Raw genomic sequence first — 16,329 nt, 5'->3', positions numbered from 1 at the left:
TCTAGCAGGACAGGTAGTAAGAAGCTGGTTAGTTTGCCTAAATATGTTGCGAAACCTACTTGTTTCTTTAAAAAAAAAAACAAACAAAAAAAGTTAGACAATAACTGTCAGAAGTGATTTACATATAGATGATCTTGCTTTGGGTAGAACAATGATTGGGTACTGTTAGCATGATACTTCAATGTAATAAATATTGCGTAAATTTAAAGATTTATGCATATAATATACATAATTTTAAAGATTTGAATATGCTACGTAGAAAAGTAAGTATTCAGAAAATGCTCAGATTTATTTGGAAACAAACTATGAATGACATACTGAGCTCATATTGCAACACCGCAAGTTACAGAAATGTAATGTTTACTTGCAAAGTTCCATACAAGTGAAATAAAAAAACCCCAAACTTCCCCAACTATTCATATCCTGGTCATGATTTCTACATAATGTTCTTGCCACTAAACAAACAGTTTAGCAGCAAACACAAGTAATTTACTTCACAGCACCTTTTTTTCTATATTTCCTTCAAAATTCTGAAGTGATTGGAAGAGAAGGTTTTTATGTAAACTGATGTCTTTAAAGAATATGCTTCTAAATAAAAAAATGCTTCTCATCTTCATGTATATCAGTTCCATGAAGAATATTCCAAGACGTATTTTACATTCAAGTCAGTAAGACAGAATGTTATAATAAAACAAATCAGCTTGCAAATACCTACAGTGTTACACGCAGAGAACTAAAATCTATTTATCCACCATCACAACAGTGAACTGCAATTTATGATGACATGAAGTTTAGTACCTGAACCAGAAAAAAGAATTAGTAACCATAAAATCATTTAGCTTTATTTAATAAAATCCTTTGATATTCTTAGCATTCCAAGAAATGCAGAAACAAACATTTCCAGATTTTCTTTCATGCCAAATGGGAATATTTAGCAAAGGTTTTCTTTTTCACTTGCCTGAAGCAAGTTAGGGTAAATATTGGACATACATTTTGAAAATTATTTAGTATTGCGATATACCAATATTATTTTTCTGATTATATTAAACAGTAGCACCATCTACTGGTCCAGAAGATCGTTTCAAACTTTAGAAAAAGCTGTGGAGAGTGATCCAGCCAAAATGATGCAAAATGCTACCGAGAGTAACATGTAGTTTTTTAGTCCCTGGAGAGACAAAGGGAGAGAAAAAGAAAATTATGTTGTCATAATGGGTAGCACTTCACCAAAAAAAAAAAAGAAGGTATAAAATTTACCTTTTCATGTAATGGATTTATTAATTTTGACATAAATCAAACCCTAGTTCTTTATTTCACTTTTTTTTTTTAATTTCACATAAAGTTTGTAACATATTTGCTATCCAAAACAGTTTAATACAAGTAATCTATGATGCCATACACTTAGTAAAATATTCACAAAATTAATTCAGCAATTTTAAAAAGTATTTTTAAAGGCCTTTATCTATTTTCAGATTATTTTTAAACAGTAAGCACTTATGCAGAGACTATTCTAAAATGTATGAAAAGGATGAAAGATTTGGTGAGTCACGAAGCTTTGGATAATGAACATGATTGTCTTCTAGTGTGGTGCAACATTAATCTGCAGTGGGAGAGAGAGACAGAACTTCTAGTTCCTGATCCAGGGATGCCTAATGCATTTTACACAGTCACCAAAAATATTGGGAAAGATGATCTCTAATGGCAAATTAGGTGCCTATGGATCCTGGACTTGAGGGATCCTAAGGGAACTTGAGGATTACCCTGCTAGCATTCAATGCTTCAGATTCCACTAGAAAAATGATTTCTGCCATATAAGTTAACATCCAGCAGAGTAAATTAGCCTGTTCTAGGCAATCACTGATGTATCAGTTTAGGAAACTTTACGTTATACTGTAATTAGCAAGGGCAACTAATCTCTGTCTCATTTTTTGCTCCTTTGGCGAATCTGACCCTAGAAGTCTAATCTACTTGTCTATGTGCTATTAGGACAACTGCTCATTCCCCTACGCCCACTGAAAGAACTGGCTCAAATAAAGACTATTTTCAGGCTGTGCTTGGCATCCTGCCTCTGCTACAGTCTTCATTTACTCCCACTGCTGCTCATACAGTTATGGAATTCAAATCTTCATTCCTGTAAAAATTGTTCAGAGTTCTTCATCTTCCTTGGAAAACTTAGTATCGCATGATGTGACTTTCAGCTTCACAATGCAATACTTGTAAGGAGAAGAAATCTAAGAATACAGCTGTATACCAAGTCATGCTGTTCCTAGAGCCAGAGACAAGTAAGAGAGACTAGGTAAGACACCTAATAAGATTACCTTGATTTCTTTAAATACAAGGACTCCCCACATTGCAGCAACAAGACCAGGACCCTAAAGAAGAAGATTCATTTGTACATTACAGCATTTCATTAAAATGTGTCACCTTCTCATTATTGTTCTCAGGATGGTTGAATTTTGTCTGGATAAAAAAATTTAGGCCTTTCCGTTCTGTATAATTACATCACTCATGGCAAAAATATGAACATCACTGAAATCTTTACGAAGAAAGACACAATAAAATCTTCAAGAAAGGCTAAAGAGGCAAGAGACTTTTTTTTTCAGAGAAGGCACAATTTATTTCTAAGTTATACTGTGGAGTCTACACTGTCTGTTACACATTCTTTTGGTAGGCTCCAAACAATAGGTCTCACTTTAGTCCAAACTGTAGTCCACAATGTTACCTCATTTCAGAAGACTATTCAGGTTTATTGACAGCTACCATGGCTATTCCTAACATTTCCTTTATTAGCATGACTAACTAGTTGAACAAAGTTTGATTTTATCATTTAGTATGATATCAAGCAACAGGAACATAAATGTATTCCCTGTATAGCAGGCATCTAGACAAAGCATGAAGCCAAGCCAGCCAGCCAGGTCAGGAAAACTACTGATTATCTGTGATTTTGTTGTACAGATTTCCTAGCTAACAGCAAAGAGTGATACACAACGATAATTTCCAGGCACTCCTGGTAATATAGTTTTTCCCCTGTGGGAGCAATGATCTGAATTTTCATGATGGATGAGAAAATATTATCTGAATATGAAGCAAAAACTAGCTCTGTTAATGCTTCCCATTAGAGCTGCTCTCAGAAACACTCGACAGATGTTTGGACAGTGATCTTCCTCTATCCATCTTCAGTACCGCTGACAGGACACAGATTTAGGCCAGCAGGAAACAGCGTCTCATGCTGAATGTGTTTGTGGGTGCCATTTCCTAGTGAAATTGCCAACTATTATTGGAATAATAGCTAAGGTGTTATTTCACTTTTTAGATAATGTACGCTGCGAGAGGAACGCATTTGAAAAATGAAACAAATTGTTAAAGGGATGTGATGAATAGCTGTCTGAAATTCTCTCTAGGATGAAGTAAAGCAGCAGTCGTGAACCTGTGGACCAGACAGGCAGTTTCTCATCAGTGCTATAGTTAAATTTTTCATTTTGTCATTTTATATCCTTGCCCTTTAGGCACACTGATAACTGAGCCACTAAAGCTGCTTTCCATTAATCCTTCAATTTCTAATTAGAATGATCCCAAGTCTCTTTTTTTTTTCATTGCATACTGCAGAGTTTATTCTGATTTACTGCATCTTGAGGCAAAGCTTAATCCCTATTAATGTTGTTTCATTAGTTTGCTTCCAAAATACAGCTGTTCGGCAAAACTTTGGTTTTGATATTTATGAACTCTCATTTGCCAGAAGTTATCCACCTTTGCAGCACCATCTAGCAGATCGGCAAGAGAGTAAAGGCAAAGTTTATTTCTGCCTAGTGATGGAGTTTATGCAGCTTCTGGAAACTAACAGTGCTTTAAAGGTACAGTATCATAAATAGGAATAAAACAGACAAAACAGGCCAACCTATTTTTCCCTCATTTGCATAAGAACATTATTTTCAGCAATACATAATCTGTTCTGTGTGTTCAAGAACTGTAGAAAGAAAAAATACCCGATTTAACTAAGCAAAATGACTGCTGGAGGATAAAAATCACAAATGAAAATATCCAGAACAAAACGTACTTGCTGGGATGAAAACATAAATTGTTTCTTCTTTTAATCACTTCAGTTTACCTTTTAATATTGATATAGTTCTGATTACAGAGCTCTCTGGCTTTTACATAACCTAACAACTCACACTTTCAATTCCTTTGGTTTTTTATGCTTGGCATTCACCAAGATGGTGCTTGTCACAGTCACGTATGTTCCTAAAAAAACAAAGGCTAGCACAGACAAGCAGAATAAGAGGCGATGTATACTCTTGATTAAAATGCTCTAGAGACATAATTTCAACTTAATTCTGCAAATTGCAGGGGAGAGAGAACCCTTCACTTTTAATTCTAGTCACAGATTTTATTTTTTATATACTTACTGCAGTAATTATCGGGAAGCTGACCACAGCACTGAGATAGTGATTGGCTATGAACCAGCAGCAATTGGCTATTGCCCAAAGCACACCAGAAACAAACCCTAGAAAAATAAATCCCAGTCAAAAACATAAACAGCAAGGTATAGACAGCAATTTGTAGAACATTTATATTTATAGCATAATACAGAAACTGTATGTACGTATTTTAGTATGTTAACTACTTCAACAAGCTGGCTCTGATAATCTAAACCAAAGCTCAAGAGAGAAAAATCAGCTACTCCAACTAAAGCAGCAAATTAAACTTCACAATTTTCTGGGCAAAGTGCTCTCCACTCTGGCAGAGTCAGTTTTTGAAAATCTGTGGTATGCAATATCATTTTGTTCTAATTTCAGATTAGAACAAAATTTACCATTGTTTCCTAACCTTAATTAATTAACCTAATAGGAGCAATCTTTCAAAAGAGACAAAAAGTCAAATGAAGACTCCTGAAAGGTGAACTACAATTCCAACACATAGCTTGAACTAATCACTGCAAAACAGTCAGTAGTAATTAATGAAATTAATTGTTAATTTAAAAACCAGTCATACCTGGCAATATGGCTTGGGGATAAACATTAGGTTTATTTTTCCTGACTACACAGTAGATCAAAAAGTAGACAGTACTTGTAAGAAATATTCCACTGAAGTGTGCAAAAACATAATCTAAATCTGAAAGAGAAATTACAAAATTGTATTAGTTGAAAACATCAATTATTAATTTTAACTAAATTTGTTTCACTGATGGCATTCACATAGACAAAAACACATAGGGTGCTACTGCTAACCACTCAGATTCAATTGTGATTGTGATGAATACAGCTGCCAGTCTAACTGTGGATGGATTTGGTCAATCACACATATATTAAACATGACTTAACTGCTGTGTTGACCCTAGCATTTATCACAAGCTTTTATGCATTTCTGTGAGTTGTTATTTTCAGAACTCTATTAGTCAAACTATGGAATTAATTTATTAAAAACTTAAGAAAATCCTCAGGTGAGGCTACAAAGGAGATCCTCTCCTGACCATCTACATTTATATTCCTGTATATAGCCTTGTTTCTTTTCTGTACATTTAAGGGCAGAACAATTGCACTTACTGTGTAAGCTAAACATGGCAGTTTTGTCCTTTCTTTTAATCTTGAAGAACACATCACAATTTTGATCACTATAATCATTAACAATAATAAATCCTTTATGGACTTGGTATGCCCTAAAAAGAAAATTTCCAATATGGTAAAGCAGAAACGTGTAGCAAGGTGATCTCTATCTCCTTGGAGTTGTGAATCCTCAACAGGAAAGGCAGCTACAGTAGTGATAACATCTGTTTTGTCTAGCTGGGGAATATATAAATTGCAGTATTCAAGAGAAATTTTATGTAACATAACAATTTCTTAACAGCAACATTATGCGGTCTTAGCAATATGTTGCTCTTAAGCTGCTGCTGGTATTACCTGATAGACTATACACTAAATCTTAAGGAAAATGTTTCTGGGGAAATATTGTTTGAAACTGGTGATTAGGCTTATGTTAAAAAGTTTCCATTTCAAAAACTACAAGGTTTTAATTACTTATCTTGCTATATATCTCTTCTGCTAAACAATTATGATCAAGCTTCTCCTCTTCCTCTACTGGTGTACTAATTAAACAATTGGTACAGCTTGTGCCCTTGCTTAACTCATGCTCCAGGCATACGAGCTTTGTATTTTAAGAATGCTAGCTATGTTTCAGAAGGCATTAAATACTATGAGTTAAGTATGGTATCCTCTGGGCTGTTTCTCACTGTTCTTTTAATGGTGTAATTCACCTCTGGGAAAAAGGGAGTAGCAGTACAATGATTACAAGAACATATAACACAGCGCAGAACTGATAAGTTGCCGTTGTATATTTCCAGGTGTATCAAGAATTTCACTTAATGCCTTTACAAAAGCAGGAGACCACAATATACTGATGAAATAAAGTAGAATTGACCTATTAGCCTTTACCAAATTGACTTGCTCCTGTGTATATAGTTTCATTTCTTCTTCCGTGGTCCTTGATGTAAAGTACTGGTACAAAACTGGAACCATAGAGTATTCCAGCTACTACAGCCAGGCTACATCCTCTTTAAAAAGAGCAAAAATCAGAGAAAATAGCCTAGTGTTAATTAGGGAAGTAGACAATACACTTAAGTCCAGTATTGCAGTTAAAGACCATATACCATATGAAAATTGGTAGCAACGCTATAAAAATAATACATTTTAGCACATTTCTATTTTCTAGTGTAGAAATGGTTCAACATAGTAACTTAGTTTTCCTATACTTTGTGGCCAATTATCACAGACAATTCCTGCCCAAAGAGCCTGCAGTCTAGAATAATGACAAGTGAAATCAACTAGGATTTCCTAAAAGCAGAGCTAGGAGAAAACCAACAAAAATATAGTTAAAATGCTCCCACTGTCAGCTTCACTGTTGCAGCCTACATATTCTTTATAACTATTCCCAGCTTCATTGCCTCCTGGTCCCCTTCTCTGCCTCCACATCATTGTATTTTTGGCTGTCTCCACTCCCCACACTAGCCCCTTGATAGCTACTGCTTCCACCTTGGAGCACTTCTGCTGTCTCCCTACCATACTGCCATGCATTCTCCAGGTGTATTCACTTGGAAACCACACCTGGAAGCACATTATTAGCACAGGCTCTTCTATGCTGGAGTGCTAATCAACCAGGTGATAAAAAACAGCTCTGTAATTACTTAGTTGCTATTGCTATTTACTTTGCAAATGTTGTACTTTTGTAGCACTAACTAATACTTACTTGATAAGGTAATGCACACTTAACAGTGTGAAGGAAAAAATCTAATAAATTGAGCAGCTATTCATATATAGATATGTACACTAGACTAGTACTTTAAAAACTGTTAGTGCATGACTGTGCTAGGAAAACTACAGGACACAAATTCTGCTCTTACTGTGTTCAACTACTTTCTCTGGCTACTTGGCCTGCACCAGTAAAAGAACTGTTAATAACTTACATTAATCTTTTTTTTGCTGGAGAAAGTCTGTTCACCCATGAGTCATCTTCAGAAACATTAACAGACTGCAAAAAAACAAGAGTTTTCACTCAGGTTTGGTTTCTTTTTTTTTTTTTAAATCTCAAACATTGTATTAAACAGAACAGTTTTGGTCTATGAAAATAAAATGAAAATGGAAGGAGAAACAATAGGAACCTACAGAAATACTCCGAATAAAGGAGAAATATATATTTTTTTAAATAACAAAATAATAATTGGATCTACCTACCTCAGAGTTTACAAGTATGAGTTCGGATATGGATTTTTGGTTTACTACATAACACAGCACCCACTAGCATTCTTTTAAAATCTGCATGCAGGTAGATCTGACTTTCAAAACTCATCCTTCTTCATATCTGATGAATGATTTAAGCTATAGATTTTATTTATGATGTGTTTTTGCCTTCTGGTGATAGCTCTGGTGTTACTATCAGAATATTAGGACTATTTGCAAACAGGGAAAATAACTCTCTGCAGCATAAAGAAAATGCAACATTCCTTTATTCTAATCCTGCAACCAGATTGTCTTCTGTGATTTGCTCTCATAGACTGGAACCTCTAGCGAGCATTGAGCACAGACAGAAAACTCTGAAGGGCTCTCTGTTCAGGTAGCAATTGAGTTTCAATGCACCACTGATCTACAAGAGTAAGGTACAATGGTAGCAGGAGCCTACTGTTCTCCAGCTTTTGTTGCATACTTTGGTCTCCCAAAGGAGCAACAGCCAATCTGGCACCCCTCTTTGGCTTGTGTCACTGCTAATGCTGAGAATCAGTGACTCCTGACAGTGTTCTGCCTCTGTAATGTGGCAAAAATCTGGTGGATAAGAGTTATACACACTGTTGCCTTTCATCTAAGCGTCCTCCTAGTTTTATAGTTAAGTTTTAGTTAAAACTGTCTCCTCTTGTCAGATAGGAAAGTAATACACTCTGTCTTTTATACACTCTGTCATAATGAAAAAGGACTTTTAAACCATTTAAAGCTGAAATACAGAAAGAACACTTGGGAAGACCTTTCCTGTTGCTCACATTCGACTGGATACACAAGATCCACAAATTAAATACAATCAATGCATATTTATGCAGTTTTATGTAGCCTACCACAAATCCTGGCAAATCTGGTTAACATCAAGCAAATTTTTTGCTTTTAAATGGGTATGTACTTTCACTGCTGTAAAATAACAACTGTAGAGCACTTACCGTTTCTCTCAGTAAAGGCGTACTTTCTAATGAAGCTGAAGAACTCTGGACTTCAGTTTTTATAAAAAGAAATATGACAGCACTCAGAAGAGAAAAATACACCAATAAATACCATGTCAGCTCATGAGGACATCACTTTTAGCATAGAGAGACAAAAGTTATATTTGGAAGCATTATTACTTTATTTTCATTATTGCCCTAGTCACTTCAATATATTTTAAAAATGCAACTGCTTTTGACAGTCTTAACAAACAACTTAAGTGGATGTAAGTAAATAAATTAGTCTTTGTATCACTTTATAGATCTCTCTTCTCTGAAATGGGATTTAAATGTCTCCTTTTTACAGTGTGTAGTTACAACCACATGCTAACAACAGTTGCTTTAGTTAACAGTGCCCTTTTGTACTAAGCCACACATACAATGGAACATCTGCATGAAAATTCTGTATGGAACAACTTAAACCTGTACAGAATTGGCTCTGTGCTCAAGGAAAAATGTTAGGTTTTAGTCTTCTACCATATGCAAGTGAGGGAATACTGCTTCTACAGGGCCTTATGTGTATGTGGAAGGAGAAGTGGTATTGCTCAGTGGTGCTCCAGTGCACTAAGTGAATAAAATTAAGAAGAAAGGGTAACATTACTACTTGTACCCCCAGCTCCAGTAAATCAGGTAAATATCTGTAATCAGAAACGGCAGGATCTGTTTTTTATTTTTATGCAACATATTTTAATGATTTAGGAATTCCTTCTCATAGTTGTAAACAGAATGTCTCCACTTGCAAAGTGATTCATCTCCTGCTGAAGGAATAAAGATAGGTATAAAAGGATGTCAGCTTCCTCCAGAGGGACTAGGCAAACATGCACAGGTTCCACACAGGAGGCTAAAATGAAATACATGCTCCTGAGCTCTGCAGAGCAGAGCAACATACACAGGCTTTGTGCAGCTTGCCAGGAAAACGTGTTTGATCAGGATCTTTTTGCCTGTTGATCACTTCTCCACGGTATCTCAGAAACAGGCAGAAAGCAGGTAGTGAGCTGAATGAATTCATCAGGCATGAATAGCAGTACTGCTACTATTTTGTGAGTATCTCACAAAATCACATGCTACACGTAATGGCAAGGGGTAAAAAGCTGCGGAATCTTAGGAAAGAGGAAGAGTGGAAGCAAAATTCATGAATCTAAGGCAGCAGCTCTCTCCTACCAATCAAAAATGGCTCCATCATCTCCATCTTCTTAACACCCTTCTTTCCTAAAGGCATTATGTGCATCTGCTGTTTAGCACACTTATGGCAAACCTACTGCCCCTGGGATTTAGGGCCACTGTTATGTTCCTAGAAAGACCTTCCTGGCCACCCAGTTGGAAAGCAAGAATGCTGCTATGCAGCAAAGACCTCTGTGTTTGGACCAAAATGTGCACTCTTACAAATAATAAACAAAAAACACAAAATAAGAGTAGAAGTCCTTCTGAAGATCCCAGAGGAAGCCACTGTTTGGGAGTTGTTGCAAGTTTGGCTTAAGAGTTACAAGACAGGGAGCTATTAAGGACAAGAGATAATGCAAAGCCTCTGGCTTTTCATGGACCCCAAAGGATCTGGGAAGGGGTCCTGTGGCATATTCTACAGTTAAGAGGAAGCATTTGTACTCTTGACTGAGCAAAGTCAGATTGGAAATCTCACAGAGGTTTTCTCACCAAGATTATTCTAGTCAGTTTTTCCTCTCTCACAAGATTTGGCGAAAGTGAACCATTTGAATAACCTGGCTAGGGAGACGACCAGTGCATCACTGCTTTGCCTTGAACATGCCTACCAGCATAAAAATATATTCCTGTGTTTCCAAGTAATCATTTCAACACTGTACTGGATATCATGTATGTTTCTGTTCTGAAATACAACACTGACCAGCTAGGTATGGATAGCTCATGAATTCTGCAGTAAATACGTTTGCAAAAAAAATTTCAATACATTTGCCCTCTAGTTAAATTGTCCCTGTGGTTATTAAATATATATTTTACATTACAGAATTTTTACCTTAATAGTGAAAGTCCAGCTCCAATATAATTTAAGATTGGTCTTGATACCTCTTCTGGGTCAATTCCAAACCAACCAAACCTGGAATATTTAACCAGTTTCACTTAGGTGCACTGATTGCATACAAATATTTAAATTATAACCCAGTCTTGGAAATCTTTACTCATGTAAATAATTCTGCTTAAGTTTATATTTGCAATATTGGATTGGTGCTTCAGCTGGCTTGCAAAAAGCTATGTCTACTTTACAAAAGTCATCTTTAAACTAATTTAATTTACATTGATTTTTTTTTTAATCTGGGTATCTAAAAATTGAAGTTAAATTCTTTTATCAGCCCATGCTGTAGAAGAAAAAATACAGTGTACTAGTTTTACATTAACAAATACATTATTTATTCACTCAATTATGTTAATGAACATCACTGGGCATTCTTCCTCTTGTTGAGACATAGGAAACATGAAAAGATAAAATAATTAACCTGAGCACTTTGCACTGAGAGGGAAAAAGATCTTATATATATTATAAATCCTCTTTATTGGTGATAGTGTTTACATCGCAGTTATTAATGAAGAAGTGGCAACATTAATTATGTATGACTTAAACATACTCACCTTGAACTTGCCCAACCTGTCAGCAAATTAAAAGAAGCCCATATCAAAAGACCAAGAGCTAAGCCAATAGTTTTAACAATAGGGACAACTGTAACATTGCCTGAAATACAAAAAGAAAAATTAAAATAAGTTAAAAAGTAGACTGTGATCTTGTATATTTTTGCTTCAGATTCTGTGACTGTTCAGAAGGCAAAGAAATTTAGGCAACTACAAGGTGGTAGGAAATAGCGTTTTTTAAAAAATAAATACATTAAACACGGACTTTTCCTCAGTACCATTTTTAAAGTTATTTTTGCTGTGAATTTTCTGTTATAAAATAGGCATAATAAAATAATACTTGCTATAAGGGTACAGCTCCATTAATACTGAGATTTGAAAAAGCCAAATAAATACCACCTTATATATGGAAAAGTTTTATCACTTTTTTTTTTTTTTTTATTAAGAGTTAGGATTATTTTGTTTCAAGAAATAGAATCTCTTTATCCTTACCTGTAGCCCACACAAAGCCCCCAACCATAGCCAGAGGCCAAAACCGGGGGCAATTCTGGATTAAATTGACCACCAAAGAAACGATCCATATGGAGGCACAGAGAATCCACTGGAAGAACATGCCTATGGAAAAATCAAATGCACACAATAGAGAACTTGTAGAATACTGCATGTGTGAATCTCTTAACATACCATGTTTTAGATGAAATAGTACAGAAAAAATTGAAAGGTGGCCACCTCCTTTGTGAATTTCAGGGAACCACATTACAATGTATTCAAAAGATGTACTTTAGGGTAGGGTGTTATAATTCTGTCAACCTCTTCCTTACCATGCATTCTTTATACACAGCTGCAAAAGACACTTTGCTGGACAAAGTTTACACAAGCCCTGATTCTCAAACACATGAAAATTTTGACAGACTTCTGACAAAGAGGATATTCAGTTACTGCAAACTTCTCCCACCACCCTAGTAGCAGCTAACATGATGACTGCACAGGACAAAACTCTTTCAAAGCTCAGGGCTCAGGCTTTTCCACTAATCCAGGACACTGAGGATGATAAAAACTTTGGACAGATCTCTTCTACCTTTGTAGATTCTCTAAGGGTCAACTACGCAGACCAGTTAACTTTATGCCAGCCGAGCTAAGACTTTTGCTTTAAAGTCTAGCCTTGTCTTGGTAGGGCCATATTTGGCACAAAGAGAGAGGTTATATCCAGCCTGCAATGCAGATACTATTATTGCAGTAACATAATGGCTGATCTATTCATCTAGGAATCTGAAAATTGACTATGCTTCATATAAATATGCAAATACAACATGAACCTAGTACAGTAAAGTGATAAAATTCCAAGTAGGAAATAGAAGCGATTGTTTCCTCTTACAAAGTCACCAGATAAAAGTATTAAAATTTCAATTTTTGATTGTTTTTATGTTAGGTCCACAATTAAAAGGCAACACTCCAAAGTCCAACAACTTTTACAGTATAAATAACATTGTATGTGTTTGAGAATTCCCACAAGGGTAGAAGAAAGCACATTTCACTTTCCATTGTGAAACGTTCATGAAATGCACATCATCACTGTTAAAGTGCACACCACCACATAAAAAGACTCTTCTAAAGATTTGCCACATCCTGAACCAATACATTACTGCTTTATACCCTAACAATAGCAAAGAAAATTAAAACATGCTCTATGGATTAAGGCTGTGATGGTATTTATAACCCTAGCTATAGAAACTCATATTTGCTGCTAAAATATTATTCCTATTAGCAAAAATATCGAAACCAACAAAAGAATGTAAATAAGTTTACCATCACCAGTATCAAATTTCTTAACAGGCACAAAGTTTGTCCCAAATAGAAGGACAGCTACTGTGGAAGAGGTAAAGCCAATAGCTAGATCTGTTCCATTGCTGATGTTAAAGGTATTGTAAGCTTTCCCGATGTTCATCTTTGTTCTGAAGTTGCGTCTTTTTGTGGAGTTGTTTTGCTGCTGGTCCTGACAGATTCTGAAATCAGAGAGTGGAATTAAACATGTACAATATTAAATAATACCAACCTAGTTCAGAAATCTGAAACTTAAAGGACCCTACTTATTGATCTCTCAGAAGCTGGAAAGAACTGAAATGAATACTGTAGAGTCCCACGAAAAGCTGCCATAAAATGTGAATGAAGTAACTTAAGAACAGATGTACAAAAAAATCACTATTGTGTGTTTCATAATCAGCTTCACAGAAAAGCATGTCTGAAAACATACAACGCAATAGAGATACACTCAGAGGTTAAGAGGACTTGAATCTGTGAGGCCTATGGGAAGCCATGACGCTTTAGGGACATGCTCTATTAGAATATTCCTTATTCCGGTAGCCAAAGTGGGGTCATGATGGGGTGTGTAAAAAAGCAGGGGTTAGACAAAATCTTAATTGGCAGAAGAAGCTATAGCAATTTGCAGCCCCACTGCCTAGAAGTCAGGAACAGGCTCAGGGATTCTACAGATGCCACAGTAAAATCAATATAGGAACACAGGGTAACCACAGGAATTGCTCTAGCTGATACAAAACATGAATAAAGGCTCATTTTCTCTGTGGGGAACAAAGGGAGAAGCTGCCTCTAAAGTTTCTTTGTTTATTCCACATAACTATAATAACAAAGGCAAAGATTTTTTTTTTTTAATACCTCCCTTTTTTTTTTTGTGGGTGATTCATCTTGAGGTTACACTCAACAGAAGTACCACATATATACTTTTGACATGGATTATGACTTTGACAGAAACGGTGGCTCTGAGGACAACTCTGATAACATGATCTTTGCATACATAATCTTAATACCACACTTAAAAGACTACATATAAGAAAAGTGCTTGGAAATTTAACTTCAAATAGCAACAGGATACTTAACATGCTGTGAGTATAAAGGGGCATATTTGTAGAGATACACATGCAATCCTGTTGTCAAAATAATGCTATGTATACTGAATCAAAAGACATCCTAATGCAGTTTGACATTCCCCAGTGTAGGTGGACTAGCTACTGCCTGGAGGAAAAAAGCTGAAATAGGATGGTGGAAATTTTGCCAAGTCTTGTAAGGGGTGTTGTGACTACACACAAAAGGAAGAGCTGAGCTGCTGCACATTCTTTCATCTTATTTTACCCTCCAGTCTCACCTTCTCTGGAGTCCTTAGGAGACTGAGAACTGCATCTGCTGGCGCTATGCTTTTATCTACAGCTTCAGCAGGGCCTTCGTTGTCGGCTGAAATTAATTAATTTGCATTAGCAGGTGAAAAGTTCAAACCCACAACTAATATAAACATTTAGTTTCTATAATTATTCCCCTTGAAAGATGTCAGTATATGTTTAACTCGAGTACTTAGGAAAAACACAGATGACATTTAGAAGACACATCATGAAGGTACAATGGCACATTTATCTTGTTATCTTTTTCTCCTTCACTCTTCATCTTTCTTGGCTACTTAGAGGATAAGCTTCTCTAGGAAGTTTTCACTGTATTTAAGACTCTTCTGTAAAGTATGTTTTACCTGGGACCTGTAGACAGCAGTGCAAGTAATAATGCTGTGATCTCTTCAAAGACTGACTTCACAGGCTAAGAAACACTGTGACACCACAAGAATGGATTAAGACAGATGAAGGTTTACATCAGCTATCTTAATCAAACTTGACTCACTGAGTGAATAAATTTAATTCATTTAGTGGACAAGTAAGGCACAAGAGCTTGCTTTTGCACAGGAAGAACTTCATGCTGTTAATGACAGAAGTAAAGCTGATTACACTGCGCCTCTGTGAATGCAGGACTCTGTACATTAGCCTTTAAATAAGTTATGCAGGTGAAATACTAACAACTGTTCAAATTTAAAGTGGTTTATCAGCCTTTTTGATTTTTGTTAATGTTGAGAGAAATGTTACTTTAAAAATATGTCAGTTTTGTATCCACTGAGGGATCTACTGTGTGCTGTGGGGCAATATACTTTTCTGCTTGCTTTTTGTCTTCCAAAAATCTCTACAGTGTGCACATTGAAGACTGTTGCACAACTGGAGAACCAGAACTGTAACACCAAAAATGAAAAGGAAACCCAACTTCCAATTAACCAAAGAAGAGTATGCTTCATTCAGAGTGTTTAAAACTGTAACTTTCCAAGGTTTGGGGCACTTAGTCCCCAAATTTGGTTAAATTTCAGATTCAACTTTCAACTCCATTTTCATGCCTTCAAGAGAAAGCTCAACCAGGCAAGGTCTGGAGCTACCTGCTCTAACTTCAGTGATGCACTGCTTTAAGTAGGGAGTTGACCTAGATGACCTCCAGAAGTCCCTTCCATGCTAAATTATTCTACGATTGTATGAGCCAATGTCAAGAGCAAATAATGAACTGGCACACAGCATTAAGTTGACTACACTTTTTTGCACATGCTTGCACATACTTTGCACTTCAGAGAGTTCACTAAAAGCCTCTTCTCTTCTCTACAATCCTAGGTATTGCCAGGTTGACTTGCAGCGTATGTGCCTCCAAAGGTTTATAGCTACCAAATGCCAAACCAGAAGCACTTGCTGCACCTGCTGAGATGTTGGAACGCAGTGTTTGTATCTGAAAATGAAGCACAGACAACTGAAATTGTTGCTGTTATTGAAGAGGTTTTTTCACTAAGTAGCCCTTCAGTAAGAAGGGCATGTCAGGGTTCCCAAGCTGCAGAGGAATTATAATGGAATTCTGTTGGCACACATCGCCCTTATCTTACTAACTCCACTGGTTTACCTCCCTGGAAATTTGTGCTATTTTCACTGTTTCCTCAGAAACACGCCACCATTTTCTTCCTTTGCACAGAGACACAACAAGTTACGATGCTCACTCAACGAAGTAGCAACACATTGCTACAGTCTCCGCAGACAGGCAGGAGATCAAGAAGCCTGCCCTTGAGAGCATCCACTTCAAGGTAGATCCACACTGTTGTAAAGATCAGGAAAAACTGTCTGTGCTAATTGAACAGGTATTTTTAGAGGTTGCAT

General features: G+C 36.2%; 1 protein-coding gene across 1 annotated transcript; it reads right to left on the bottom strand.

The window, feature by feature from the left end:
* Positions 1-1,081: 1,081 nt before the first annotated feature.
* On the bottom strand, positions 1,082-16,329 carry TMEM144 (transmembrane protein 144). The gene is given in 13 exon segments (XM_009483349.2): positions 1,082-1,165; positions 2,316-2,369; positions 4,401-4,498; positions 4,987-5,106; positions 6,423-6,541; positions 7,451-7,515; positions 8,687-8,768; positions 10,713-10,793; positions 11,324-11,423; positions 11,813-11,935; positions 13,127-13,321; positions 16,175-16,295; positions 16,297-16,329. Coding segments are annotated over 13 exon segments (1,275 nt in total).

This window comes from Pelecanus crispus, chromosome 4, assembly GCF_030463565.1.
Source record: "Pelecanus crispus isolate bPelCri1 chromosome 4, bPelCri1.pri, whole genome shotgun sequence".
Lineage (NCBI taxonomy): Eukaryota > Metazoa > Chordata > Aves > Pelecaniformes > Pelecanidae > Pelecanus > Pelecanus crispus.
Note: the sequence above shows the minus strand (reverse complement) of the source record. Positions and strands in the feature narration are given on the sequence as shown.